Source organism: Neoarius graeffei, chromosome 8 (assembly GCF_027579695.1).
Source record: "Neoarius graeffei isolate fNeoGra1 chromosome 8, fNeoGra1.pri, whole genome shotgun sequence".
NCBI lineage: Eukaryota > Metazoa > Chordata > Actinopteri > Siluriformes > Ariidae > Neoarius > Neoarius graeffei.
Window position 1 is genome coordinate 21440950 of NC_083576.1, and position 27455 is coordinate 21468404.

The window sequence follows — 27455 nt, forward strand, 5'->3', positions numbered from 1 at the left end:
TAGAAAAGTAGTTTTGGGACCAAAAGGTCACCGGTTCAATTCCCTGGACCAGCAGGAATGGCTGAAGTGCCCTTGATCAAGGCACCTAACCCCCAACTGCCCCAGTACATCTGCTAAATGCCTCTAATGTAACGCAATGTACAAGACCTGAGTTATGCATGATGCGAGTGTGTGCTGTGGGGAGGAGTGAAAAAGAAACTATTCACTGGAGGATTCTCATGATAATGTAAACGTTAGAGTGGGGGTACATAATAGCACAATATCCATATTGTGATAAATTATATTCCAATACAACTTTCTGGAGGCGAAGTGGCCAAGTGGTTAGAGCGCTTGACCACTAAGCGAACTGCCCCCGGTTCGAGCCTCGCCTCGGACGGTGATCTGGGGCTCGCCTCCTGTCCACCCAGCAGTGAATGGGGACCTGGTGGAAACACTGGGGAAGTTAAAGGCGGCGAGGAAAGGAACTGGCCACCCTATCTCACCATGCCGACGGCCTAGATAGAGTGTGCTCTCTAACAGGCACTCCCCAACGTATGTACGAAAACGTATACGGGACTCTGACTTGACAACTTTCTGATACATTACAGGTATCAACAGTATTTTTTAAAAATAAAATATAGTAATTTCTGGAAGCAGCCATGTAGACGTTTAAATCAAAAATTAATGCTAAAATTTGAACAGATTTCTACGAAAATAAAATTTACAACCTAGAGGAACTGCGACATCATCATTAGAATAGATTTCTTTGTAAAGGTCACAACATAAATCAGTAAGTGTGTTGTTTGAATGGTATTCTATTAAAAGAGGGATTGACATGCCATATATAAAAAGGTACCGTAATAGGACAGATGGGGTCACATTTTCACAGACATGTACACTGTATGGCCAAAAGTATGTGGACACTTGAATTTCACACCCATATTCCTTCCATTTCTTCTCAAAAACCTTTTTATTTAGAAAAAAAGTATTCAGAAGAAACCTTTATCTATCACTCAACCACACGGTGAAATTCCTTTTCTGCATTTAACCCATCTGAAGCAGTGAACACACACATGCGTGCACACACACACACACACGTGAGCAATTAGCACACGCATACCCAGAGCAGTGGGCAGCTATGCTACAGTACAGTAGTCTGGCTAACGCGACTTCAAAGCTCTGCGAGCATTTGGTCTGGCCAAGATATTAAGCCCAACCGTTTCCCAGAGCCCATGGTTGACCCGCCTCCCTGAAATGCCTCAGTTTGCTACTGGTCGAAGCCAGAAAAGGCTGTGACAAAGCTTAAACCAATCACATCACTCTTTCCTCTGACGTATGTGACGCGACAATAGGATTCTCGCTGAGCCCCATTGATTTGGCTACTAGCGGGGCTAACTGGTAGATTAAATCCTTACCGAAGCCGGTCGGGAGCAAGGCGAAAACGTCCTTCCTTTCAATAAATACCTCCAGGGCTGCTCTTTGCTCCGTTTTCAATGAGAACTTCCCGTTGAATGCTTTCAATACAGCATGATTCTGTAAACCATCTATGGCTTCCGGTCGCAGTTCTACTACGTCACTGCCTTGAACACGCCTCTACCCAGGGCTGCTCTACCCCGTTGGAGATGCTCAAAGTTGATTGGCTCCCGATTTTTCGGGAGCTTGGAAGAGCTGGAGATAGCTTGCCTGGCCAGACTAAGCTCGCAACAGGCCCTCGTGTTGCATCACGCTTAGGATGGGCGGGCCCAGGCTAACGGTACAGCGCTTGGGGAGTAGTTGGGGGTTAGGTGCCTTGCTCAAGGGCACTTCAGCCCAACTTTCAGAACATGGCTGCCATGTTACTCTAACCGCATGTCTTTGGAAACTCACGCAGACATGAGGCCACACAGAAAGGCCCATCAGCCGCTGGGCTCGAACGCAGAACCTTCTTGCTGTGAGGCCACAGTGCTAACCACTACATCACTGTGCCGCCCAAACTCTTCTCTTCCAAACTCTTGCCACAAAGGTGTAAGCACACAAGTGGATAGGATGTCTTTGTTTGCTGGAACATTACAATTTCCATTCAGTGGATCCAAGAGGCCCAAACCTGTTCCAGCATGACCATGCCTCTGTGTACAAATCGAGCTCCATGAAGACATGTGTCAAGGTTGATGTGGGAGAACTCCAGCGGCTGGCACAGAGCCCTGACCTGAACACCTTTGAGATGAACTGGAATGTGGATTGCACTGCAGGCCTTCTTAACCAACATCAGCCTGACCTGATTACTTTTTTTTTTTTTGGAGTGAATGGACAAATCCCCACAGCTCCAAAATCTAGTGGAAAGCATTCCTAGAAGAGTGGAGGTTATAATGAAAGGAAAGGGGGACGAAACCTGGAATGGGATGTTCAAAAAGCTGGTGAAAGAAATGGAAGAGTATGTGTTCTGAGGGAAAAACAGAAATGACTTCAGAGTGAATTGCCATTTTGCATTCCTGGCTTTAGATGAAACCTACAATCCTGATGAACAAGAAACTTGTATAAGGATTTGACTTGGTTCATTCAACACTATCTTTTTCCTTATATTCTACAGGAGTCGATCTAGAAAGGACACATCATTTCAGTAGAACAGCTTGCTCTTGTTGAGATATGAAAAGACACTTTGCTTATGAACATGTCCACAGCCGTCCTCCCAGCAGCACACTCTTTCATCATACTATCGCAGCTCGTGGTGAGTGGAGGAGGGAGATGACCGAGAGCAACTTGTAAGCAGCTTCAAAGGTCTGCCGAGTGCTCTAATGTTTCTCAGCCCATGTTTTTTGGATTTTAGAGATTCTTCTGCAGTACTGGACGGTGAGCAAGTGCAGTAATTCTGATATTGCTCTTCCAAGGCAGCTTCATGCTTTGTGGTTGGGTTCTAGTACTCCTACTGGGAGCTCCATATAGTTCTCTAAAATACACACCCTTTCATCTACACACAAGCACATACCTCAGTCAAGTTGAAGGGAAAAACAGGTTATGGTGGTTCAACTCTGCTCTAAACCAAACTTGTTTAGAGACTGTGCTACTGGCGCTAACACGATCAGCAGCCAGATCTTCAAAAGTCAATAAAGCTGACAGATCTATCTATCTATCTATCTATCTATCTATCTATCTATCTATCTATCTATCTATCTATCATGCAATTTGTCTGGACTGATGAAGTGTCAAAAACACTAGAGGCCCATGCAGACAGCAGATGGTATTATCTAACCATCTAAGAAGGACATCTGGCTCACAGAATCTCAAGTTCAGTGACAGCCAGCAAGTCATGACACAATCCCAGTGACTTAACACCCCAGAAGCGTCATTACAAAATGGTGTGTGTGCGCGCGCGTGCACGCGTCTTTATCCCATCTGTCCAGAGGCCCATAACTGAAGAACCCTGCACAAAATATCACGTTCGTCTGTTAAATAACAGAATAATGCCAACACTGAGTATAGCCAACAACATCAGAGTGGAGTGCTTCACCATTTCATCATATGATGCGTACATGGTTAACAGATGTTAAGTAGGCTCTCCTATGAAATCATCACCTCAGCGGTGAGGCACACCCTTCAGGGCCTTCTAAGATTTCAGAAAAGATTTCTTGAAACTGATGGCAAGTTTATTTCACAGAATCATCACGCTGTACTGTAGGAATCGTCTCTTATTTACTTATATATTTAGCTAGCTTTGGCTAGAAATGGTATATCCAGTTAGCATGAGTGACCTAGGATTCCAATAACCACCAATAGAATTTGGAAATGACAGTAGAACCAAATCACATTTTGGTTTTGGATGGGACCATTTCCAGCATGTGGCTAACTGGCATTGGTGTTCATTTTTCATGCATGTTGTGGCACTGAGAAAACAGTTCAGCGAACTTAACCATGTGAAGAAATCAATACATCAAAGTGCTGCAAATGGGGAAAGTTAACAGCCAAGTTTGGCTCTACAGTGTCTTGCAAAAGTTTTCATCCCCCGTGGTGTTTTTCCTGTTTTATCGCATTACAAGCTGGAATTAGGCCATTATTAAAAAATGTTCTGCTTCCGGTCCACCGGCCGGGTGAGTGCCGTTTGTGCGGTTGAAATTTTTTTTTTAACGTCGGTTTTTCGACATTTTTTTCGGGTTCGTAAATCTAAAATCGAACTTGACATTTACGCATTCCCAGGGCTTTCCACTAAGGCTCATACTAGCCAGCCATGACAAATAAGTAGCCAGCCAGGGGGGAGTAAACACAAACTCCTGTGCACGCAGTTCCCAGGATTAAATGTATTTTCCACAGACCATTCACTTTACTCAAATACAAAGTAAAATGGCAGTAAATCTTTTCTTTTCTTGCGTATTGCATCATGAGGCGTTCCTGGCTTGTAAATCTCTTATTTTCCGTGCATGACACATTCACGCAGCTGAGCATGCTATGAATTAACAACGACAACGGTGGCTACACAATTAAACACTCAGCGAGCATTTCTCCATTTGTGTATGCAAATACACTCCAACGACTCAGTTTCGTTTCATTTACAACCAACGGTGTCTTTTGATGCCAGCACGTAATTGAACGAGAGAAGACTGGTTTACCGGAGACAAAATAAGCGTCATCTCTACTTCTGTTCCCTCCGACAGCCCCGACACACTACTGCCTCCGCCGAGTGCGCGCGCACACACACCGCATGTCGGGGCCGCGGATGAGTTACTCTCCCTTGATCAACGAAGTCGGCAGGGAATTTGTGGTTATTATCGGTACAAACAGCGCGAATCACAACTTAAATGAGTGCGGTTCAGTTTGACATTATTGTCAGTCCGTTAGATAAACATTTAATTTTATTAAAATCGAAAATGAATATTTAGAGCCTGTGGGCTACAAAAATAATAGTCATTAAAGTAGTTGGCTGGACTTAATTGTGTAGCCAGCTGTATGGCAGGTGTTCTGATAAACTGTCCTACACGTCAATGCGTCCTACAAAGCCCCACTGCGCATGCGCAGAACACCGGCAGCCGGCGTTTGTGGAAAGCCCTGCATTCCACGCAGAATATAGAATTGAATCAGCTCTGCGCATGCGCCGTGCGGCACAAAAAAAAAATGGCAGCCACCATGAAGGAAGGAGATCCAGAGTTTTCAAACATTTGCTTAAGTGTGAAATCGCAAAATGGTATTCTAGCGAACAACAAAATAGTAAAGATTCAGAAAAACAAATCATTCAGTGATCATTTTAATAGTGTAATTTCATCCGAACTAGGCCTAACGGTCGATTTAGAACTACAAAAAGTCCGTGTGTCGGACATTTTAAGTACCTTTGTAAAAGTTTTGCAAATGTTGCAGTCAGCATTTAAAATGCTAACTTAAAGTTTTTGTACAAGTTTCAGTTGATTAAACTGTCATATTTTATTAAATGTGTCTGCTTTTGTAATAAAGTACTGAAAGAAAAAGCAAACACAGCACTGCGATTTCTTATCCATCCATATTAAAAAAAAAAAAATCCCTCCCTCCCAACTGAAAATTTTTTTGCTCACCCGGTGGACAGGAAACGGATTTTTTTTTTAAGGATGGCCTTACAGTGGATTTTTTTTGGGGGGGTAGAACCATTTGATTTACATAACATGCCTACCACTTTAAAGGGGCAAATTGTTTTATTGTGAGACAAACAATAATTAAGAAGAAAAATCAGAAATCTGAAGTGTGCATAGGAGGGTGCATCAGTTGCCCCCTAAAAATGAAAAGTTCCTCCGATCATGATGCATTTTTGTTTTTATGTTCCTTTTGGTAAGAAAACACACTGGGGGAAGTATTTTGACAAAATTCAAAAGTTTAATGGTGGCACCAGGAGCTCAAAGTTATGGAAAAAGCTGCTATTTTATGACTTTTATGACAAAATTTCGATCACTTTTCATGAAACATTATGGCACCTTATAGAGTATACCAAATATCTTAGATACACATTTTTAGTACATATTCTAAATATATTATCAAGCACAGTTTGAGTTTTAGCTGTTCATTGAATCATTGTTCAACTACTTTTAAACAATACAAATTTATTATGAATCACATTAATGCTTCTCAATCCCTTGCAAAGGTTCTTAACATGATCTCTGGGTCACAAGAAATCAATAAATGGAGTCCAACATTGTGATTCAAACCTTACGCGAAAACATAAAATAAGCGTTTTTTGGCAAAAAAAAAAAAAAAAATGAACCTCATGGTGCCACCATTAGACTTTTGAATATGGTCAAAAAAATTTACAGGACGTCTTTATTGGTGAAAAGGAACACCCAAACAAAAATGCATCAGATTTTATGAAAGTAAGGGCAACTGATGCACCCTAGTGCATAGGTATTCACCCCCTTTCGTATGAAACCCCTAAATAAGAGCTGGACCAACCAATTCACTTCATAAGTCACATAGTTAGTTGATTAAGAGCCACCTGTGTGCAATCAAAGTGTCACATGATCTGTCACATGATGTCTGTATAAACTCGACCTGTTCTGGAAGGACCCTGACTCTGCTACACTACGAAGCAAGCAACATGAAAACCAAAGAGCCTCCAAACATGTCAGAGACAAAGTTGTGGAGAAGTATAGATCAGAGATAGGTTATAAAAATATCCCAAACTTTGAATATTCCACAGAGCACCATTAAATCCTTTATAGCAAAATGGAAAGAGTGTGGCACCACTACAAACCTGACAAGAGAAGGCCGCTCACCAAAACTCACAGAGCAGGCAAGGAGGGCATTAATCAGAGATGCAACAAAGACACCAAAGATAACACTGAAGGAGCTGCAAAGATCCACAGCAGAGATGGGAGTTATCTGTCCACAGAACCACTTTAAACTGTACACCCCACAGAGCGGGGCTTTATGGAAGAGTGGCCAGAAAAAAAGTCATTGCTTAAGAAAACACATTTGGAGTTTGCCCAACAAGTCAAGTTTATTTTTATAGTGCTTTTAACAACAGATATTGTCGCAAAGCAGCTTTACAGAATTTTAATGACTTTAAGCAGCATGTGGCAGACTCCCCAAACACATGGAAGAAGATTCTCTGGTCAGATGAGACTAAAATTGAACTTTTTGGCCATCATGGGAAACGCCATGTGTAGCACATACCTAACACCCTGAGATCACCATTCCTACAGTGAAGCATGGGGGTGGCAGCATCATGCTCTGGGGATATTTTTCATCTGCAGGGACAGGAAAGCTGGTCAGGACTGAAGGAAAGATGGATTGCACTAAATACAGGGCAATTCTGAAGGAAAACCTGTTTGAGTCGGCCAGAGGTTTGAGACTGGGACGAAGGTTCACATTCCAGCAGAACAATGACTCTAAACATACTGCTAAAGCTACACTGGAGTGGTTTAAAGGGAAACATTTAAATGTCTTGGAATGGCCTAACCAAAGCCCAGACCTCAAACCAATTGAGAATATATATGTGGCATAACTTGAAGATTGCTGTACACCAACGCAACCCCTGTAACTTGAAGGAGTTGGAGCAGTTTTGCCTTGAGGAATCGGCAAAAGTCCCAGTGGCTAGATGTGCTAAGCTAATAGAGACATACCCCAAGAGACTTGCAGCAAAACATGGCTCTACAAAGTATTGGGTTAGGGTTAGCGGGAAAGCAGTGATGAGGACATAATTGAGCGCTGCATAGTGCACTTTCAAAATTCTGCTAACTGCCAACAGAAGAACATTCAGAACTGGTTGGAAGGTGACTTCAAAAAAAAAAAACGCACACAAAAATACCCACTATTGTTGGATTTTTCAACATGAAAACAGATGGTAGTCAGTCAGTCATCAACCGTAGGTCTATATATAGAATGCATCAACAAATGTAACTTATCGAATTATGCTGATGCACAAAAACCCACTCCGTGTAGCCTCATTATGTTGAATTTACAGCGTAGCGTCTGTGCGATTAGTGTGCCAGGTGAGCTCAAAAGTTAGAGTGGTTTAATGAATATTTATTTGCCTGACTAAGTTTATTTAACAGGTCAACAACAATTTGATGTTCATGTAGATACCAGTAGTTGCCCTGATGTAATTTAATCATATGTTTTAATGCTACGTGGAGTCTACATAGAACCAGCCAGCTGACCATCCCATAGCCAGCCTTTGGCATATTAGCCACATATAGGGATAAAATAATGTTTTGTTTTGCCATGCAATATTAAATGTCAACATAAACAGGGCTAAAAATTAATTTCAGTGCTTGGTCGCCACTCGGGTCAGTATCCCTGAATTCTTAGTGGCCCAGGCCAAAATAAAGTGGCCCTTAAATTTTCTCTAGTCAAACATAAAAAAATTTAAAACCATTTTTACTTGAATAACACCCCACGGTGTTTCACGTATGCCCCAGAAATGGATTAATCAACAACATTAATTATCTGTGATAATTAATCATACATCATAAGACCCTGAATGGAAATGAAGCACAGGTAGCACAGGTCTGCAACTTGGTAAATAGTTTAATTCAATCACTACAAACATGTGAAGTGTCTTGTTATTTGTGCATCATTCTCTTTTTTCAATCCCAAATCATCCATTTTTACTGCCCTCGAATTTGTTGTTTTTGCTGGTACTCTACAGTTCACAAATAACTATATACTTGACCATGAAAAAGTAATTTAAGATCACAGATGCAGGACTCTCCTATTCATGTTTGTCATGACTGATATTGGGTGTATTGTCTGTTCACAGTTGCATTTATGACCTAGACTATATGCCAGTATTTATAATTTTCCATAGACAGGGATGAGAGTGGGTCCTGATGAAAAAAGCAGAAAATCTGTAAAATGTCCTGAGGGCGGCGAAGGCACCTGAAGTAATGGGGGGGGGGGGGGGGGGGGGGTGTCCAGGGGGACACCCCCCCTGAAATTTTTTTCAAAATGAGACCTTACACACCCTATTTCCTGCAATCTGAGCTGTAGTTAATTAAAACACCTGATGCCTATTTTCATACTTATTGAAATAAAAACATTATTATTATATAGAACAATATGTATCAAAATCATCATATGTATTGCATTAATTCAAAACAATATGTACATTTTATGGGGACTGGTTATTACTCAGTCAACATCACTTGTTTTTCTAAAAAATGTCCATTAAAATCCAGTTATTTACAGTTCCATTAATAATTCAAATGTTCATATATTCAATATATTGAATTAAATAAAAACATTTATATATCTTATCGAGACTGACCTTTTCCTAATGTCCACATTACTTGTATATGATTTCTTCGCAATGTCTATTTAAACTTTAAAGTTATACAGTTATCAACACTGTCAGCTATAATTCAAATTATCATATATTCAATATATTGAATCAAACAAATGCATTTTATGGGGACTGTCTTTATCTTACTGTCCACATCACTTGCATGTTTTCTTCAAAAGGAAGAGCATATGTCTATTCACACTTTTTACAGGTTAAGTTGTTTACAGTTCCCAGTTATTTTTGAAACAAATTTCATTAGATCATTTAGAATTCTTCTTCAGCTTCTTGGCCAAAGCCAAAAGCTCATCAGTCCTCTCTTTTTTCCTTTTTCTTTCATTAGCCAGCTCCTCCTGTGTTTTTACATGCTCTAACCTAGCTCTCTTCTGCTCTCTCTCACACACCTCTCTTGCTTTCCTTTTGCTTTGCTAAACTTGTTTTTTATACCAGCATCAATTTCACGTACCTTCGCTTAATCTCGCTTGTCAATAGTATTCGGCATCTTGAGAAAAAACGCCGATTAGAGGAGCGTATTTTTGATATGCAGCTCACGAACATGTGTAAGTTTTGATAAAAGAAAACGGCTGTGGGTATCTTTGTAAAAACTGTTTTGATTGGCTATTATGGTCTCGACATCGATGTTTTGACCAATAACAATGTAGATAACACGAATTTTACATCACATTCAGCGAGATTAAACGAGACTAAAGATGGCGACTTACAATGTGTAAACATCGTTGGAGTTAATTAAGTTTGAACAACATGAAGGAACATACCCCAACCCCCCGAAATTAATTAAAAAAATTTCTCAACGGATTTGGCATAATATAAAAAGGTTGTTTTTTACTCAGAAAAAGCGGAAATCCGCCAAAAAGCGGAAAAAACTCATCCCTGTATACATCATGTATACACCAGTATTTTAAAATATGTAATTTATATCACTTTTTGATATTTCCTTTCTGTTTTCATCTAAATACACAAACAACAAACTCAAGGGCATTAAAAATGGATGATTTGGGATTGAAAAAAAAAAAGAGAATGATGCACAAATAACAAGATGACAGTTCACATGTTTGTAGTGACTGAATTAATTAAACTATTTACCAAGTTGCAGACCTGTGCGACCTGTGCTTCATTTCCGTTCAGGGTCTTAAAGATATGATACTTTTTGTGGGGTATGTAATTGAATCTGCCATATTTCTGTAAATATTCTATCTAGAGAGCTCCCATTATATAAGCGACCAGGCAATCTGGTTTATAAGAAGACCAGGTAGTGACAGGAGATGAATACATTTGTTTTCTAGTATTTTTAGGGTCCTCAACCCCACTCGCGAGTGCATTTTTCTTAATTTTTAGCATTTTTAGGAAGTACCTATGGCCAGGATTTTCTAAAATAGATGGCTCTAAGTTTTCCTACCAGATTAGCAACATGTAGAGTGTTAATTTACCAAATTTCAAACCTCTGTGTAGCCTAGAAGCTGAGAAAAATGCATTTAAAATCCCCGGCGAGGATTTAGGGGGTACATTCTAGTATAATTTAGTAATTTTTCAAAAATGGCATAAATAAAAAAATCTCTGGGTCTAGAAAGCTGAAATTTTCAAAACTAATTTAGATTTACATATACTTTCATCAGTAACTTACATCATTAAAATAAAAATACTGCTGCAGCCAATTTTCTATATATTGGGTCTTTTTGGCTTGGACTTACCCAACCGCCAAATTTCAACCCTGTATAAACGTGTGTTGTCCAGATACTACAAATGAGCTACTGCAGTCAACTGGGCCTGGATGCACTGAAGAAAATGGTATGTGTGCGCGCGCACACAACTTGGAAGACATACTGATATGATCATAGTCTTGTGAGATGGGAGATCATCTGGGAATTTGAATGTTGCACTATAATAATGTAGCTTAGAAATTGTCTTTGTGGTCCTAAAGGAGATATATATATATATATATATATATATATATATATATATATATATATATATATATATATATATATGTGAGTGAGAAATTATATATACATTTTTTTTTTTTACACTGATGATAAACTTTACTTGTGATATTTAAGTCAGTCAATTGACACATGCACCGGTTTCCTGAGACATTATGAGCGTTGATAATAACTTAATAATAAGAAGACAGAAACTGAAATGAACGACAAATTTAAGAAGAGCAATGCAAAAATCAGTAATAAAGATGACATGACTTTTGAATGTGTGTGAGTGATCATATAACCTCCCCAAACTATCTATCCAAACTTGACTTAGCCCCTGGTCTTTTCAAAAGCTAGAAACGTTCCCGTCGGAGAGTGAGGAAAGTCTGAACAAACTGGAGGCACTGAGGCCTCCAGAGGATGAGATTATCACTATCCCCAACAACATAGTAATCATAAGTCCAAGCTTGGGAGCCAAAACATCCATTTGGAGTCATAACACCTAAAAGTAGTCTAAAGTGCTAGAGGAGAGTTGCTTTGGTTTCCAATGTCCCAGCACCTGTCCTTCTTCGGGACAAACACTTTGCCCTTTTATAACAATGTGAGCTCTAGAAACAAGGCACCCTGTGTTTGTGCGTTTAGCTCATTTCCATTAATACTTCACTTCCAGGTTATTATGAATGCAGCACAATGTGCTGAACAGTGCGCACACACGCACACAAGCCTGCAGGCTGTTATGATTGCACCCCTTGTGTTAAGAACAGGGCTTTGAGAGCAGGAAAGGGAGAGGCATGCCCTAGAAGAAAAGAATGAAAGCTCACTTTCATTTGGAGGCACAGAGAGAGAAAATGAAAAGATGGCAAGATTAATGAAGAGGGATCAACATGAGGGTTGAATCAACTGTGCAAGTAGCAATCCGGTGTCAAATCAAAGGGGGTCTATCACACACACTCCTGGGGTGTGTAAATATGGGCAAAAGTATCACAAACATCACATCCCTCTTGTGTCCTTCTGTAGCACCCCACATCACCCTGAAACCCCCTGCAGCCCTGATCGAAAGCATTCAACTGGTTTCGAAGGTGATCATGAACTCTGGACTGTGTGTGAACGTGTGGCGTGACTGAAAATAATTCCCTCCGCTGATCCACACTCATATTTCATACCCCACACTGTCAGCCCTCATTCAGGAGTGCTATGAGACCACAGAGTCCCCAGTCTGCTGAGGAAACAATACAGGCTTATTTGAAAAAGACGTCTCATAAAAGATCGGCTCCAGCGATGCTAGCATGTGAAAGACCTGCTTGGGGTTTCATCAGGTCTATGAAAGCACAGGTTACATAATCAATCAGTAACTGATTCTATCGATCAGCTACACTGCCCAGCTTGGTTTCTGGGTCAATGAAATGCACGTGTAATGCAAGTAGATCTTTGAGATGTTTTCACCAACTGACTTTTCGGCATCACTGAAATGTGCATGAGCTTCTTGGGACACCCACTGAGGTAAACACCTAAATGGAGACCGTTTATCTACAACCCCGATTCCAAAAAAGTTGGGACAAAATACAAACTGTAAATAAAAACGGAATGCAATGACGTGGAAGTTTCAAAATTCCATATTTTATTCAGAATAGAACATAGATGACATATCAAATGTTTAAACTGAGAAAATGTATAATTTAAAGAGAAAAATTAGGTGATTTTAAATTTCATGACAACAACACATCTCAAAAAAGTTGGGACAAGGCCATGTTTACCACTGTGAGACATCCCCTTTTCTCTTTACAACAGTCTGTAAACGTCTGGGGACTGAGGAGACAAGTTGCTCAAGTTTAGGGATAGGAATGCTAACCCCTTCTTGTCTAATGTAGGATTGTAGTTGCTTAACTGTCTTAGGTCTTTTTTGTCGTATCTTCCATTTTATGATGCGCCAAATGTTTTCTATGGGTGAAAGATCTGGACTGCAGGCTGGCCAGTTCAGTACCCGGACCCTTCTTCTACGCAGCCATGATGCTGTAATTGATGCAGTATGTGGTTTGGCATTGTCATGTTGGAAAATGCAAGGTCTTCCCTGAAAGAGACGTCATCTGGATGGGAGTATATGTTGCTCTAGAACCTGGATATACAGTTGAACTCAAAATTATTAGCCCCCCTTGTGGAATTGAACATAATTCTTGATTTCTCCATGAAAATGACCATTGACAACAAATGTTTTTATTCTTGAAATAAATGCACTATGAAGACATTGTCCAACAAGTTTCATTACGATATCTTATCACACTGAGTTTCAACCAAAAACAGCAAAAGTGAGATGTTCAAAATTATTAGCCCCCTGACCATTAGTAGTCAATTGTGTACCCTTTTTGACCCACAACTGACAACAACCTCTTGGAATAGTTTTTCACTAGGTTGGCACAGGTCTCCTGAGGAATTTTGGCCCATTCCTCCATTGCAAACTGTTCCAACTGGCCCAAATTGGATGGTTTTCGTGCATGGACGTTCTTTTTCAGCACTTGCCACAGGTTTTCTATTGGATTGAGATCTGGGCTCTGTGCAGGCCACTGTATGACATTGGTCTTGGTATCCTTGAAGTATTGCTGGACTATTTTAGATGTATGCTTTGGGTCGTTATCTTGCTGGAAGACCCAACGACGACCTAAGCGCAAAGTGAGAGCAGACTTCTGCATGTTTTCCTTCAGTATTTTTAGGTAATCTTCCTTTTTCATGGTGCCATGCACCCAAACCAGACTGCCTGTACCTGAGGCTGCAAAACAGCCCCACAGCACGATGCTGCCACCACCATGTTTAACTGTGGGAACTGTGTTCACAGGGTTGAAGGCCTCTCCCTTTCTTCGCCATACATAGGCAATGTCCATATGCCCAAACAGCTCCAATTTCGTCTCATCGGACCAAAGCACAGACTTCCAAAACTCATCTTTCTTCTTCAAGTACTCACGGGCAAACTTTAGTCGGGCTTTGATGTGACGATGTTTTAGTAAGGGGGTTCTTCTGGGACGATAGCCCCGAAGCCCATTCCGATGAAGAGCCCTCACAACAGTGTGCCTTGACACACAAACTCCAGAAGAGGCCAGGTCAGCAACAATTTCCTTTGCAGATGTACGGGGCTCTTTACGGACATCTCTGACAATTTTTCTTTCCAGAGTTCTTGAGATCTTACACTTGCGTCCACGACCAGGTTTGTTCTTGACCGAATTTGTCTCCTTGTACTTGGCAATGATGCACCGAACTGCAGTTCTGGAGACTGTAAACCTCTTCGAAATGGCAGTGTAGCCTTGGCCCTTGTCATGAGCCTCCACAATCTTTTGTCGGAGTTCAAGACTTATTTCTTTAGTCTTCGGCATTGTGACAAATAGTAATCCTCCTCATTCATTCAAATGCCCTGTTCCTTGGAGTCCTTTTAAACTGTTGAATGGAGCCAATTGACTACAGGTGTTGCTAGGAAGCCAATTGATTGCACAGGTGTTGTTTAAAAGCTGATTGGTTAATTAACTGTGTTTTAAAAGCAAGAATCCACATGGGGGCTAATATTTTTGACCAACTCATTTTTACCATATTTCATATAAAGACAGCCTAAAACTAATTTCATATTCCAAAATGCACCACAAACATCTGAATAGTACTGGTGATTGTTTGTGTATATCAATTTTTATCAATGCTTTAAACATTTGGAGGATATTTGGGAAAATGTTCCAAAATTTAAGGGGGGCTAATAATTTTGAGTTCAACTGTACCTTTCAGCATTGATGGTGTCTTTCTAGATGTGTAAGCTGCCCATGCCACACGTACTAATGCAACCCCATACCATCAGAGATGCAGGCTTCTGAACTGAGCGCTGATAACTTGGGTCGTCCTTCTCCTCTTTAGTCCGAATGACACGGCATCCCTGATTTCCATAAAGAACTTCAAATTTTGATTCGCCTGACCACAGAACAGTTTTCCACTTTGCCACAGTCCATTTTAAATGAGCCTTGGCCCAGAGAAGACGTCTGCGCTTCTGGATCATGTTTAGATACGGCTTCTTCTTTGAACTATAGAGTTTTAGCTGCCAACGGCGGATGGCACGGTGAATTGTGTTCACAGATAATGTTCTCTGGAAATATTCCTGAGCCCATTTTGTGATTTCCAATACAGAAGCATGCCTGTATGTGATGCAATGCCGTCTAAGGACCCAAAGATCAGGGGCACCCAGTATGGTTTTCTGGCCTTGACCCTTACACACAGAGATTCTTCCAGATTCTCTGAATCTTTTGATATTATGCACTGTAGATGATATGTTCAAACTCTTTGCAATTTTACACTGTCAAACTCCTTTCTGATATTGCTCCACTATTTGTCGGTGCAGAATTAGGGGGATTGGTGATCCTCTTCCCATCTTTACTTCTGAGAGCCACTGCCACTCCAAGATGCTCTTTTTATACCCAGTCATGTTAATGACCTATTGCCAATTGACCTAATGAGTTGCAATTTGGTCCTCCAGCTGTTCCTTTTTTGTACCTTTAACTTTTCCAGCCTCTTATTGCCCCTGTCCCAACTTTTTTGAGATGTGTTGCTGTCATGAAATTTCAAATGAGCCAATATTTGGCATGAAATTTCAAAATGTCTCACTTTCGACATTTGATATGTTGTCTATGTTCTATTGTGATACAATATCAGTTTTTGAGATTTGTAAATTATTGCATTCTGTTTTTATTTACAATTTGTACTTTGTCCCAACTTTTTTGGAATCGGGGTTGTACTTAGAAACCTAAAGAAGAATGTTAGCAAGGAACTCTAACTGCTTTTAATGTTTTCCCACTCATATTTTGATTATACATTTTCTGAGCTTTGATTGGCAAGCATTTCCATTTCCCCAGTGCTTCACAAGTTCCAGTGTTTTGCTCTGGCCGCTTTGGTAGGTAATGCGAACAACTTCACAGATGTCCAATGGAAAACTGCATTACAGTTTAAAAAGAAAAAACACAGTATGCCAATCGTATTTTTCATAGCAAATATTGGCATGCCACTGGTGCCTTCAGATGGTGGGTTCTCATTTTCCTAACCATAAGCCCCCATAACTGTCCATTATGATGGTAGTTACTGTCTCTGCTTCAACAGAATACGTGTTTACTTTTATAAAAACATATTTTTATGGGTTGTCCATGCCAGCAGGTGTTTAACAGCATATTATTGATTTGTTTGTTTATGCCTCCCATCCAGCAAGAGGCTGCTGGGTTTTCCCACTGGTTTTCTCCATTTTTTTTTATCCAATTCTGTGGCAAACCACCAAGCCTGTGTTGTGCTGCAAGTGTGCATTTATCAATGAAAGAGTATATCCATTGTTCTTACGGTATAGTGCTTTCTGGTAAAGCGTCTCTCTCATCAATGCCACATTGGTGTCAAAAGTGGGGCTGGTGACGAGGGGAACAACTCCTGGGACAGATCAACCAGACGGTGGCCAAAAACAGAGAAGAGAAAGCGAAGCAGTGGGAAAGCAAAGGATGGAGGTGTGGCCTCATGGGATCTGTGTGCCGAGAGTTATGCATGCCCAGGATTGCCAGCCACAATGGCGTCTGCCCACAGAAGAGGCTTGCTGGCAATCACAAGCCCCCCTGCAACATGACGGAACAGAGGTGGCAAAGACCACCAGTGGCAAGCACTCTGAGCCAACTCAGTGGTCAACAGGAAGCCATGCTTGGAGCTCAGGAGGTACAGAGAGAGAACACAAAGTGTGAGTCATAACATCAACACACGCTGGTAGCTCTACAGTGCCCAACTGAATGCAGCTGCGAGGGTCTTTTGGTGGCTGGCAAAGGAAACGGTGATCCAGCCAAGTCTGGAGTTAGAAGGAAATATGCTTCAGGGACTGCTTCACATCTCCAAAGCGATACACAGGCAGCTGATCGAACTCGAAACTGTCTTAAAGCGATGCTAAGACCAAGTTTCAACCCCTACAGCCCAGTGAAGCTACTGCTAAGATAGTTGCACACCCTAGTGAGACGGGTACCTCCACTTTCCTGAAGAGGTACAGCACAGTCTAGCCTAGCAGACATCTATAACCAACTTTAGTTTTGAGAGTTTGCCCCATAGAGAATGTCTCCAATAATTTACAAAGCCTCAGTCGGTCTTCAGCGCTATATGGCAACAAACATCGAAGGCAAATAGTGCAAACTCGGCTTAATCTTGTATTCTATTTCTTGCTAATCCAATCCAATTATAGGCTGAGTGCACAAGAACTACTGGACTCCATAGTCCTCTTCATGGAACTCAACTCAGAAATGCTAGAGCATAATCCTGTCACTGAGACTGGAAGTGGAGCTGCCTTGCTTCCTCAGGCACCATCCCAAAAACCTTGGGGTTGTTCACATACCCGCACACACACACACACACACAAAACCATGGCCTAAAACAAACCAAAGTGTAAGGCTAGACAAAGCCACTGACGCAAAGCAGATATGGCAGCAGTGAGAAAGATCCAAAGAAAGAGCCCTTTTCATTTGCATGCTAATGGACATAATATGACACAGAATGCAAGATGAGCAGATGAAAGACGACTTTAAAGAGATCACTAGAGAACCATTAGATTTTCTTCTTCCTGCATCTGGCGTCCATCCCATTCCACTGAAAATCCATGGGAAATGAGTTTGTTTGTTGGAGTTTGGACTATTGCAAGCATCAACAACAAAACACAGATGTCTAGAAACAAATCAGATATGAAGAACACACAGTGGGACAGATTCAAAGCGCCAAACTTAGACTGCATCTCTGGGGTTTATCCAGCGTTGATATCTACAACCAGACCAAGCCAATCAATCTGGATTGAACTCTTTTATAGAAGTTGCTAGATTTTTCAGAACATGGTTCTAATAATAGTCCATAACCCATTACCCTTTAAATAAATAAATAAATAAAGGCAACAGATAAGAGCTAACATTAGCAAAAAGACTAACATTTTTAATACAGGACTTAAAGATGGATCAGAAGTCTTATTCGCATCTTTCTCTGTGGTACACCATAACTTCACTTACTGTATAGACAAGTCTCTCTCTCTCTCTCACACACACACAGGTTAAATTCTCAAATCAGAAGGCGTGGATTAATTTTCTATAACAGCACACCTCTGATACACGTGCCAGCTGTAACATAAATTATAGGTCTTTATTAATGCACTAGTTCTGATACGCTATTGTTTCTGCAACAGCTCATTCACAGGGATTATATGGAGGACGTCGTATACTTATCTAAGCCTAATCCAAGCAGATTATTATGGTGGTGTTAATTATGTATAATCAACACAGTGACGCTTTCACTATGTTAGGAGACATTATTTGACATTTATAGAAGGGGGCTCAGGTTACAGGGTTTTGTAACATTCAGTGAGTGTTCCAACATGGAAGTCTTCCGGAGAGAGAAGCCATGTAGACACAAGCAAGTACCCACAATTATTCAGAAGATTATAGAACCACCTGTAACAGTTCTATCAGTGTTTCCCCTACCATTATATTTGGGGAGGGACGGGTCCACCCTCAACAGGATCCCACACCCCCCTGAAAGCCCCCCCACACACGCATGTTTTAAGGTCCGAGGGGGAGACACAGGGATGCAGGCACTAGGACCATGCGGAAAGAGCACCTGTTCAAAAACAAAAAACAGGAGAATATGCAGGCACTAGGACCATGCAGAAACAGCCCCTGCTCAAGTTGCTCTCCTCTCATGTGCTCAAAAACAATTTGATTCAAACAATAGTTAGCTATGTCAGAATCCTCTAAGCGGCAAAAGACGGACATACGACTTTTTTTTGTCAAAAAAAAAAAGTGAGAGTCTTCAGACACACACTGTATTAAGTTAGCTAATGTCATGTTATGAATATTCATAGTGAGATCAGGTTGGAATACGATATCACTTTGTAAACATCTTCAAGTTAGCTACCCAGAGAAAATGGCATTTTTTACATGCCGTTTCAAACGAGCACGGTCAGTCTACTACTGTACTTCTTCCCTCAACACGTAATTCAAAGTAGTGATAGGCAGTGGAGAGGTGAGAGAAAAATAAGCAACCCGACTTTCTAATTAGAATTACAAAATCAATTAGAACTATAAAAATGGTTCATACGCCGTTTTAATCTCATCTCATTATCTCTAGCCGCTTTATCCTTCTACAGGGTCGCAGGCAAGCTGGAGCCTATCCCAGCTGACTACGGGCGAAAGGTGGGGTACACCCTGGACAAGTCGCCAGGTCATCACAGGGCTGACACATAGACACAGACAACCATTCACACTCACATTCACACCTACGGTCAATTTAGAATCACCAGTTAACCTAACCTGCATGTCTTTGGACTGTGGGGGAAACCGGAGCACCCGGAGGAAACCCACGCGGACACGGGGAGAACATGCAAACTCCACACAGAAAGGCCCTCGCCGGCCCTGGGGCTCGAACCCAGGACCTTCTTGCTGTGAGGCGACAGCGCTAACCACTACACCACCGTGCCGCCCGACTTTCTAATTAGAATTACAAAATCAATTAGAACTATAAAAATGGTTCATACGCCATTTTAATCTCTTTTTTTAATTCTCTTTTAATCCCCCCCAACAAAAAAATTAAAATTAAAAACCCACTTAGGGAAAACAGTGTGTTAAGTATTTAAATGGGATTGAGATCAGAACTTTGCTTTGGCCATCCCAAAAAGTTTATTTTCTCCTTTTTCAGTCATTCAGGTTTCTCTTGCTGGTGTGCTTAGGCTCACTGTCCTGTTGTATAATCCAGTTCCTGCCAGAATGCACTGATATGAAAAGTTCATGGTCAATTTAAAAGGTGCCAAAGTACTGTGGCTGCAAAACATATCCAAGTCACAGCAGCAATTACGACAGCAAATTCTTCTTTAGTACCTGGAAAACTGTACCGATTCAAAACTCTGAATAAAATATGAATTATGGAAATATCACAGTAAGCAGCTAAGAAACTAATAAAAACACTGATATTACACTAATTTTGGAACATATAGTTCTGTGCAAAAAGTCTTAAGTGCATGCAAGACCAAAAATGGCTTCAAAATAATTAAATGCAATGTTTCAACATTTTAAAAAAATAATAATAAAAAAATAATAATAAAAACACAACAGTAAGCCATCTATACTACTAAAGGAAGGCTGTCTCTCTGTCTGTTTGCCTATACAGTGGTGCTTGAAAGTTTGTGAACCCTTTAGAATTTTCTATATTTCTGCATAAATATGACCTAAAACATCATCAGATTTTCACACAAGTCATAAAAGTAGATAAAGAGAACTCAGTTAAACAAATGAGACAAAAATATTATAAATGGCCATTTATTTACTGAGGAAAATGATCCAATATTACATATCTGTGAGTAGCAAAAGTATGTGACCCTTTACTTTCAGTATCTGGTGTGACCCCCTTGTGCAGCAATAACTGCAACTAAATGTTTCCGGTAACTGTTGATCAGTCCTGCACACCGGCTTGGAGGAACTTTAGTCCATTCCCCCGTACAGAACCGCTTCAACTCTGGGATGTTGGTGGGTTTCCTTACATGAACTGCTCGCTTCAGGTCCTTCCACAACGTTTTGATTGGATTAAGGTCAGGACTTTAACTTGGCCATTCCAAAACATTAACTTTATTCTTCTTTAACCATTCTTTGGTAGAACGACTTGTGTGCTTAGGGTTGTTGTCTTGCTGCATGACCCATCTTCTCTTGAGATTCAGTTCATGGACAGATGTCCTGATATTTTCCTTTAGAATTTGCTGGTATAATTCAGAATTCATTGGTCCATCACTGATGACAAGCCGTCCTGGCCCAGATGCAGCAAAACAGGCCCAAACCACCGTCATACCAAAGTACCTAAAGTTCTACAAAAGTTGAGACCGCCCACCATTTTCACTTTTTGATGATCAAAGAAATACCCATGAATGACCCATGAATGAAAGTTCATGTATTTCCTGCTACAAAGACTTTTGCAGTATTGAAAATGAACATCAACGTTTTCTGGAATGAAAGCGCAGGGAATGCAGGTCAGGTAGTGATGATGCTGCCAAATTTGTACCACACAGGCGTAAACAACGTCAGCATCTACATTTATTATATAAATACAACACCATGCAGTCTGCAAAATGCACCCATTTTTCTCATAAAATCAAACTATCTGAATGCTCCTAAACAAAATTCAAAAGAAATATACAGTGCCAAAAGCTTCGGCACACTTCTTTTTATTTATTTATTTATTTTCTTCATACAAACCTTGTTATAGATTTCTATTTTATGACTTCTATATTATCAAGTCAATACAAAAACATTTGAGTTCCAAATGTTCATTTTCCAGTGCAAAATTAAATGTCGCAGGAAAAAAAAAAAAGTTTGCATCTGAGCAGCATATTACGCAAGAGACCAATTTTCAGATTAAAAAAGAAAACATAATGAAGGCTACTGGGTTTTGGTGCAAAATGAAGAAGCGAGTGTGACCGTCAAAGTGTCCAGAAGAACTGTGGCTCGTTCTGCAAGATGCTCAGTAAAACCTACAACTCATTTCCTTATAAAACTGCGCTCATTGTACCTGGGACTGTTATTATCCATCCATTATCTGTAGCTGCTTTATCCTGTGCAGGATCGCAGGCAAGCTGGAGCTTATCCTAGCTGACTATGGGCGAGAGGCAGGGTGCACGCTGGACAAGTCGCCAGGTCATCGCAGCTTTTATTTATTTATTTAAAGGGTCGTCTCATACCAAATATTGATTTTGTTTCAGTTATTACTAGTAGTTATTGCTTGTGAACCTGATTTCCTCTGAATGGTGCTCTTCACAGGGACTAAATCACTCCCCATGTCTCCTCAGTGACATAGACTCGGCCCTAACGAAAGTCTCCAGCGAGGAGCACCGATTGTGAGGTCGCGTCCAATCGAAACCCTCAGGTGAGTGGGGGAGGGGATTCCCCACCGAGGTTGCGCGCACTGTGTTAGTGTGAGCATGTAGCGTACGGGAAATGAATAGTGTGTTTAGGTAAATCAAAAATGTTGTCTTGGGCCTCTCTGGGGTGTCACCAATCCATGTGCAAAGTATGGAGTATGTGCATCCAGCCGTGTCGAGTTGTACAGTGGTGCTTGAAAGTTTGTGAACCCTTTAGAATTTTCTATATTTCTGCATAAATATGACCTAAACCATCATCAGATTTTCATACAAGTCCTAAAAGTAGATAAAGAGAACCCAGTTAAAAATCTCATCTCATCTCATTATCTCTAGCCGCTTTTATCCTTCTACAGGGTCGCAGGCAAGCTGGAGCCCATCCCAGCCGACTACGGGCGAAAGGCGGGGTACACCCTGGACAAGTCGCCAGGTCATCACAGGGCTGACACATAGACACACAACCATTCACACTCACATTCACACCTACGGTCAATTTAGAGTCATCAGTTAACCTAACCTGCATGTCTTTGGACTGTGGGGGAAACCGGAGCACCCGGAGGAAACCCACGTGGACACGGGGAGAACATGCAAACTCCACACAGAAAGGCCCCCGCCGGCCCCGGGGCTCGAACCCAGGACCTTCTTGCTGTGAGGCGACAGCGCTAACCACTACACCACCGTGCCGCCCCCAGTTAAAAATATGAGACAAAAATATTATACTTGGTCATTTATTTATTGAGGAAAATGATCCAATATTACATATCTGTGAGTGGCAAAAGTATGTGAACCTCTAGGATTAGCAGTTAATTTGAAGGTGGAATTAGAGTCAGGTGTTTTCAATCAATGGGATGACAATCAGGTGTGAGTGGGCGCCCTGTTTTATTTAAAGAACAGGGATCTATCAAAGTTTGATCTTCACAACACGTTTGTGGAAGCGCATCATGGCACGAACAAAGGAGATTTCTGAGGACCTCAGAAAAAGTGTTGTTGATGCTCATCAGGCTGGAAAAGGTTACAAAACCATCTCTAAAGAGTTTGGACTCCACCAAACCACAGTCAGACAGATTGTGTACAAATGGAGGAAATTCAAGACCATTGTTACCCTCCCCAGGAGTGGTCAACCAACAAAGATCACTCCAAGAGCAAGGCGTGTAATAGTCGGCGAGGTCACAAAGGACCCCAGGGTAACTTCTAAGCAACTGAAGGCCTCTCTCACATTAACATTAGCCAAAAGATCACGTGGACAAGCCAGAAGGCTATTGGAAAAATGTTTTGTGGACGGATGAGACCAAAATAGAACTTTTTGGTTTAAATGAGAAGTGTTATGGTTGGAGAAAGGTAAACACTGCATTCCAGCATAAGAACCTTATCCAATCTGTGAAACGTGGTGGTGGCAGTATCATGATTTGGGCCTGTTTTGCTGCATCTGGGCCAGGACGGCTTGCCATCATTGATGGAACAATGAATTCTGAATTATATCAGCGAATTCTAAAGGAAAATGTCAGGACATCTGTCCATGAACTGAATTTCAAGAGAAGGTGGGTCATGCAGCAATACAACAACCCTAAGCACACAAGTCGTTCTACTAAAAAATGGTTAAAGAAGAATAAAGTTAATGTTTTGGAATGGCCAAGTCAAAGTCCTGACCTTAATCCAATCGAAATGTTGCGGAAGGACCTGAAGCGAGCAGTTCATGTGAGGAAACCCACCAACATCCCAGAGTTGAAGCTGTTCTGTATGGAGGAATGGGCTAAAATTCCTCCAAACCAGTGTGCAGGACTGATCAACAGTTACCGGAAATGTTTAGTTGCAGTTATTGCTGCACAAGGGGGTCAAACCAGATACTGAAAGCAAAGGTTCACATACTTTTGCCACTCACAGATATGTACGGTAATATTGGATCATTTTCCTCAATAAATAAATGACCAAGTATAATATTTTTGTCTCATTTGTTTAACTGGGTTCTCTTTATCTACTTTTAGGACTTGTGTGAAAATCTGATGTTTTAGGTCATATTTATGCAGAAATATAGAAAATTCCAAAGGGTTCACAAACTTTCAAGCACCACTGTGTCTGATATACCACTCAAAGCCAGCCAATATTATTTAAATAAAGCACCAAGAGATATTCAACTTCATTTCCCAGAATCCACTGCAGCCAGGAAGCGTTAATTTTTTTTCTTGTAAATTTGTGACTTCTTAAATCTTGGAATTTCTGAGGTTTTCCCCCCCCTCATCTGAAATGTCTGTGGGTGGTGTTTTTCCTTGGAGATTTATGACTTTAAAATCTCTGAGAATATCAGAGGTTTTTATTTCCCCTCATAAATGTAATACTTTAATCTCAGAAATTTGATTTTTCTCAGAATATTACCCGTCAACTCTTTTTTTTTTTTTTTAAATATATAAACCCTACATTGGCCTCAATATGCCATCGTACTTTGGTGCTCTAGTGCATTTAAGTTTATATTAACAACACACTGTGAAGAAAAGGCACCAGCAATGATCTCAGAGAAGCGACTGTTGCAGTTCAGTGTTCAACAATGCTGTACTTATTTTATTTGGAAATGTCCTTAATAAAGTTTCTTCTCGGAGATCACTGACAAACATGACTGCACCAGACCACCAAACTGTTCTGCTTTTATCTCAGTGGCCTCCTGATCACCAGTTAATAACCGGCTTTGAATTTACAGCTCTTGGTTGCAAATTCCTTATTTATTTACTTCCATACAGTATTTTCACCACATGGCTTCTGCACAATAAATGCTTTCTTGGTAAATAAATAACAAGATGGACACAATCCATTATGTGGTGCAAGATTTCATTCATGTTCTTTGGGTCTTATACTGTAGCAAGGTTCAGTGATTTACAAGCATCAAGTACAAGTAACTCCTTTCCACACAAAGAGAAATGGCTGATGCTTGTGCTGAAGCGACAGGTTGGAACACAACACAGCAATGGTCCACCCCCGTGTTGGTGCAGGATTATGCAAAATCATGTACACCATTGTGAATGAACGGCTGAATAAAATATCCATGACAGGAACGTATCAGAACCTGCTGTAAGAAAACGACTTGGCAAAGATGATTCAACTACTCCTGATGAATCAAGCAAGCAAATGAGAAGTGGCCAGAGCATCAAGACAAAGATGCATGGAAATTATAAGCGAGACGTCTGAGGGAGAAGGACGTTGTACGAGAAATGACCAGGTACCTGCCAAACAGTGGAGCTTCTCAGTTTTATAGTTGTGTGTGTGTGTGTGTGTGTGTGTGTGTAAGAGTAAGATAAAGAAAGAAACAGAAGATAGACGTGGTGTTCAGACGCCTGGATTTATTTCAGATAGCAATACCATGTGTTTCGTAATTAGTGTGTGAATGATCATTCTGCATGTGTGTACGTGTTTGTGTCTGTCTGCCTGCCTAAATACCATCTGGGTAGAAACAGTATAGGCCTACAGGGTGAGTGCGCACACGTGTGTGTGTGTGTGTGTGTGTGTGTGTGTGTGTGTGTGTGTGTGTGTGAGAGAAGAGAGAGAGAAAGTGTGTGTGCGCGCGAGTGTGTGCACATGAGAGTGCGAGAGACGGCGCACACAAGAGAGCGCGAGAGCACGAGCAAGAGAGCGAGCGAGAGTGCGCGCCTCTTTCTGAATAGCTCCATTCACGGTGGTGAACGCCATTGTTCCTGAAAAGGGCTCAGCATAGAACAATCCTGAATCTCAAATCTGTATGTGTAAGATTTGATGGGAGGGGGATAGCTCTCTGATAGAAACATCAGGTTCAGTAATCTGATGACAGCAAAGACCTCATCTTACTCAAGTGAATATAAAATCCTGAGAACATTCCTCCACCCAAACACAGATAATATCTCTCTCTCTCTCTCACACACACACACACAATCTTGAGTAGAGCCCTGCACTCCCATGGGAGTCCCGCGGGACCCGACGCAAAGCAGTGCGGCGCAGGACAAATTTTGAAAGTTCATTGCGGGCACGGGCGGGAGGGGGAGTGCACAATGCGGGAGCGGGCGGAAGAGGTGATAAGCTGCAGTCCCGCTAACTTAAAACGTGTTTAAAATAAAATGTATAAATTATTAATTTATGTCTATCATATATCATTTGTGCTGGATATTTTATTTGGCATTAATAAAAACATTTTAAGATGCCTAAATTTGCAGATGTGGTCTAATCTCGTGTACGTTTCCAATTCCTTTCCGCTCTTCCGTGTTTGAGATCTCCGATCATGTTGGTAGGTGTGTTGGGTATCTCTGTAAAGCCTCAGTTGAGCATGCCGCCTGGCAACGCGCACCCTCGCTACGTGCGCTAGGTGAAGGATCGGTCAGTGGAGAGCTCAGCTAAGCTCAACATGTTTAATTCCCCAAGCCAATGACAAGAACTTTCGTGAGAAATAACACGAACGTCTGCATCATGCGGGATTTGCGGGCGGGAGTGGGACAAAATATGGCAGGCACGGGCGGGAGCGGGACTGAAAATCATAATTCTTTGCAGAAGCGGGCGGGAGCGGGACTGCAAATTCTGTCCCGCGCAGACCTCTAATCCTGAGTAAACTTCACCAAGACCTCTTTAGAAAAGGAACTGATTACAGACATTCTGAACAGGGTTTGACTTCGCCAGGCTCAAACACCTGACCATCAGCGTCATTAACAAGCCAATACAACACACTAGTATGGCTCAATACAACACTCCTTCAACTGAAGTTCACACTCCCGTACTGTACAGTGGTTCCCACAGGTCTGAAGTAAACCTGGAAGCGGGACCAGGTGTGCTGGGCAGGACAACGGAGTGGAGTTTTTAAATATACCATTCAAATTTGCTGACTGACATGCAAAAACTTTACCAGGTCCATCTGTAGTTTGTGTTTGTTTCCTTTTCTCTTCCTTCGAGTTTGTTAGTTTACTGTTGATTTGATTTATTATATCGCTTTCTCGTTCCCCATATTTTTGCCCCAATCCTTATCTAAACACTGACCAGCATTCATTCATTTTTTTTCCTGCAGTCTCCAATCAGCAGTGATCACTTTATCCTGGGCAGTGTTGCAGTAGATCTGGAACCGATCTTGTCTCGGAGGCAGGGGTACACCCTGGAAGGGACACCAGTCCATCTCAGATGATCATGCACACAAAGTGACACACTCATTCACATCAACGGATCGTTTAGTCATTAATACACCTGCTTGCTTTTAATACACCTGCTTGCTGTTTGCATGGGAGGAACCCATGCAAACTTGGAGAGAATATCCAGAGAGTACAACCTCTGTGTAGGAAACAGTGGTACGTTTCGGTGGGCATGGTTGGCTGTTCACATTGTTTTACAGAAGAGTAAGTCCAAAATATTTCGGTGTCAGTATCATACGTCTTGTATCACATAGATGCATTAACTCTCTGGGGTCCAAGGGTATTTTCTGGCACTCTAA

The 27455-nt window shown here is 41.2% G+C and overlaps 2 protein-coding genes across 11 annotated transcripts in view; one reads left to right on the top strand and one right to left on the bottom strand.

Annotated features, from left to right (window-relative positions):
- Window positions 1-27455, bottom strand: part of limch1b (LIM and calponin homology domains 1b) — a 322052-nt gene that overhangs the window by 247161 nt on the left and 47436 nt on the right. The window lies entirely within an intron of this gene.
- LOC132890503 (transmembrane O-methyltransferase homolog) overlaps window positions 25020-27455 on the top strand; it is a 57914-nt gene continuing 55478 nt past the window's right edge. For 3 of the 5 annotated variants that reach the window (XM_060927410.1, XM_060927407.1, XM_060927413.1), the window contains exon 1: window positions 25020-25235. Coding sequence is in view for 1 of the 5 variants with exons in the window: in XM_060927413.1 (XP_060783396.1) it covers window positions 25228-25235 (8 nt within the window). In the remaining 4 variants the exon portion in view is untranslated. Of the gene's footprint in view, window positions 25236-27038; window positions 27313-27455 lie in introns of all 5 variants that reach the window. The other 2 variants (XM_060927409.1, XM_060927414.1) reach the window with 1 other exon arrangement.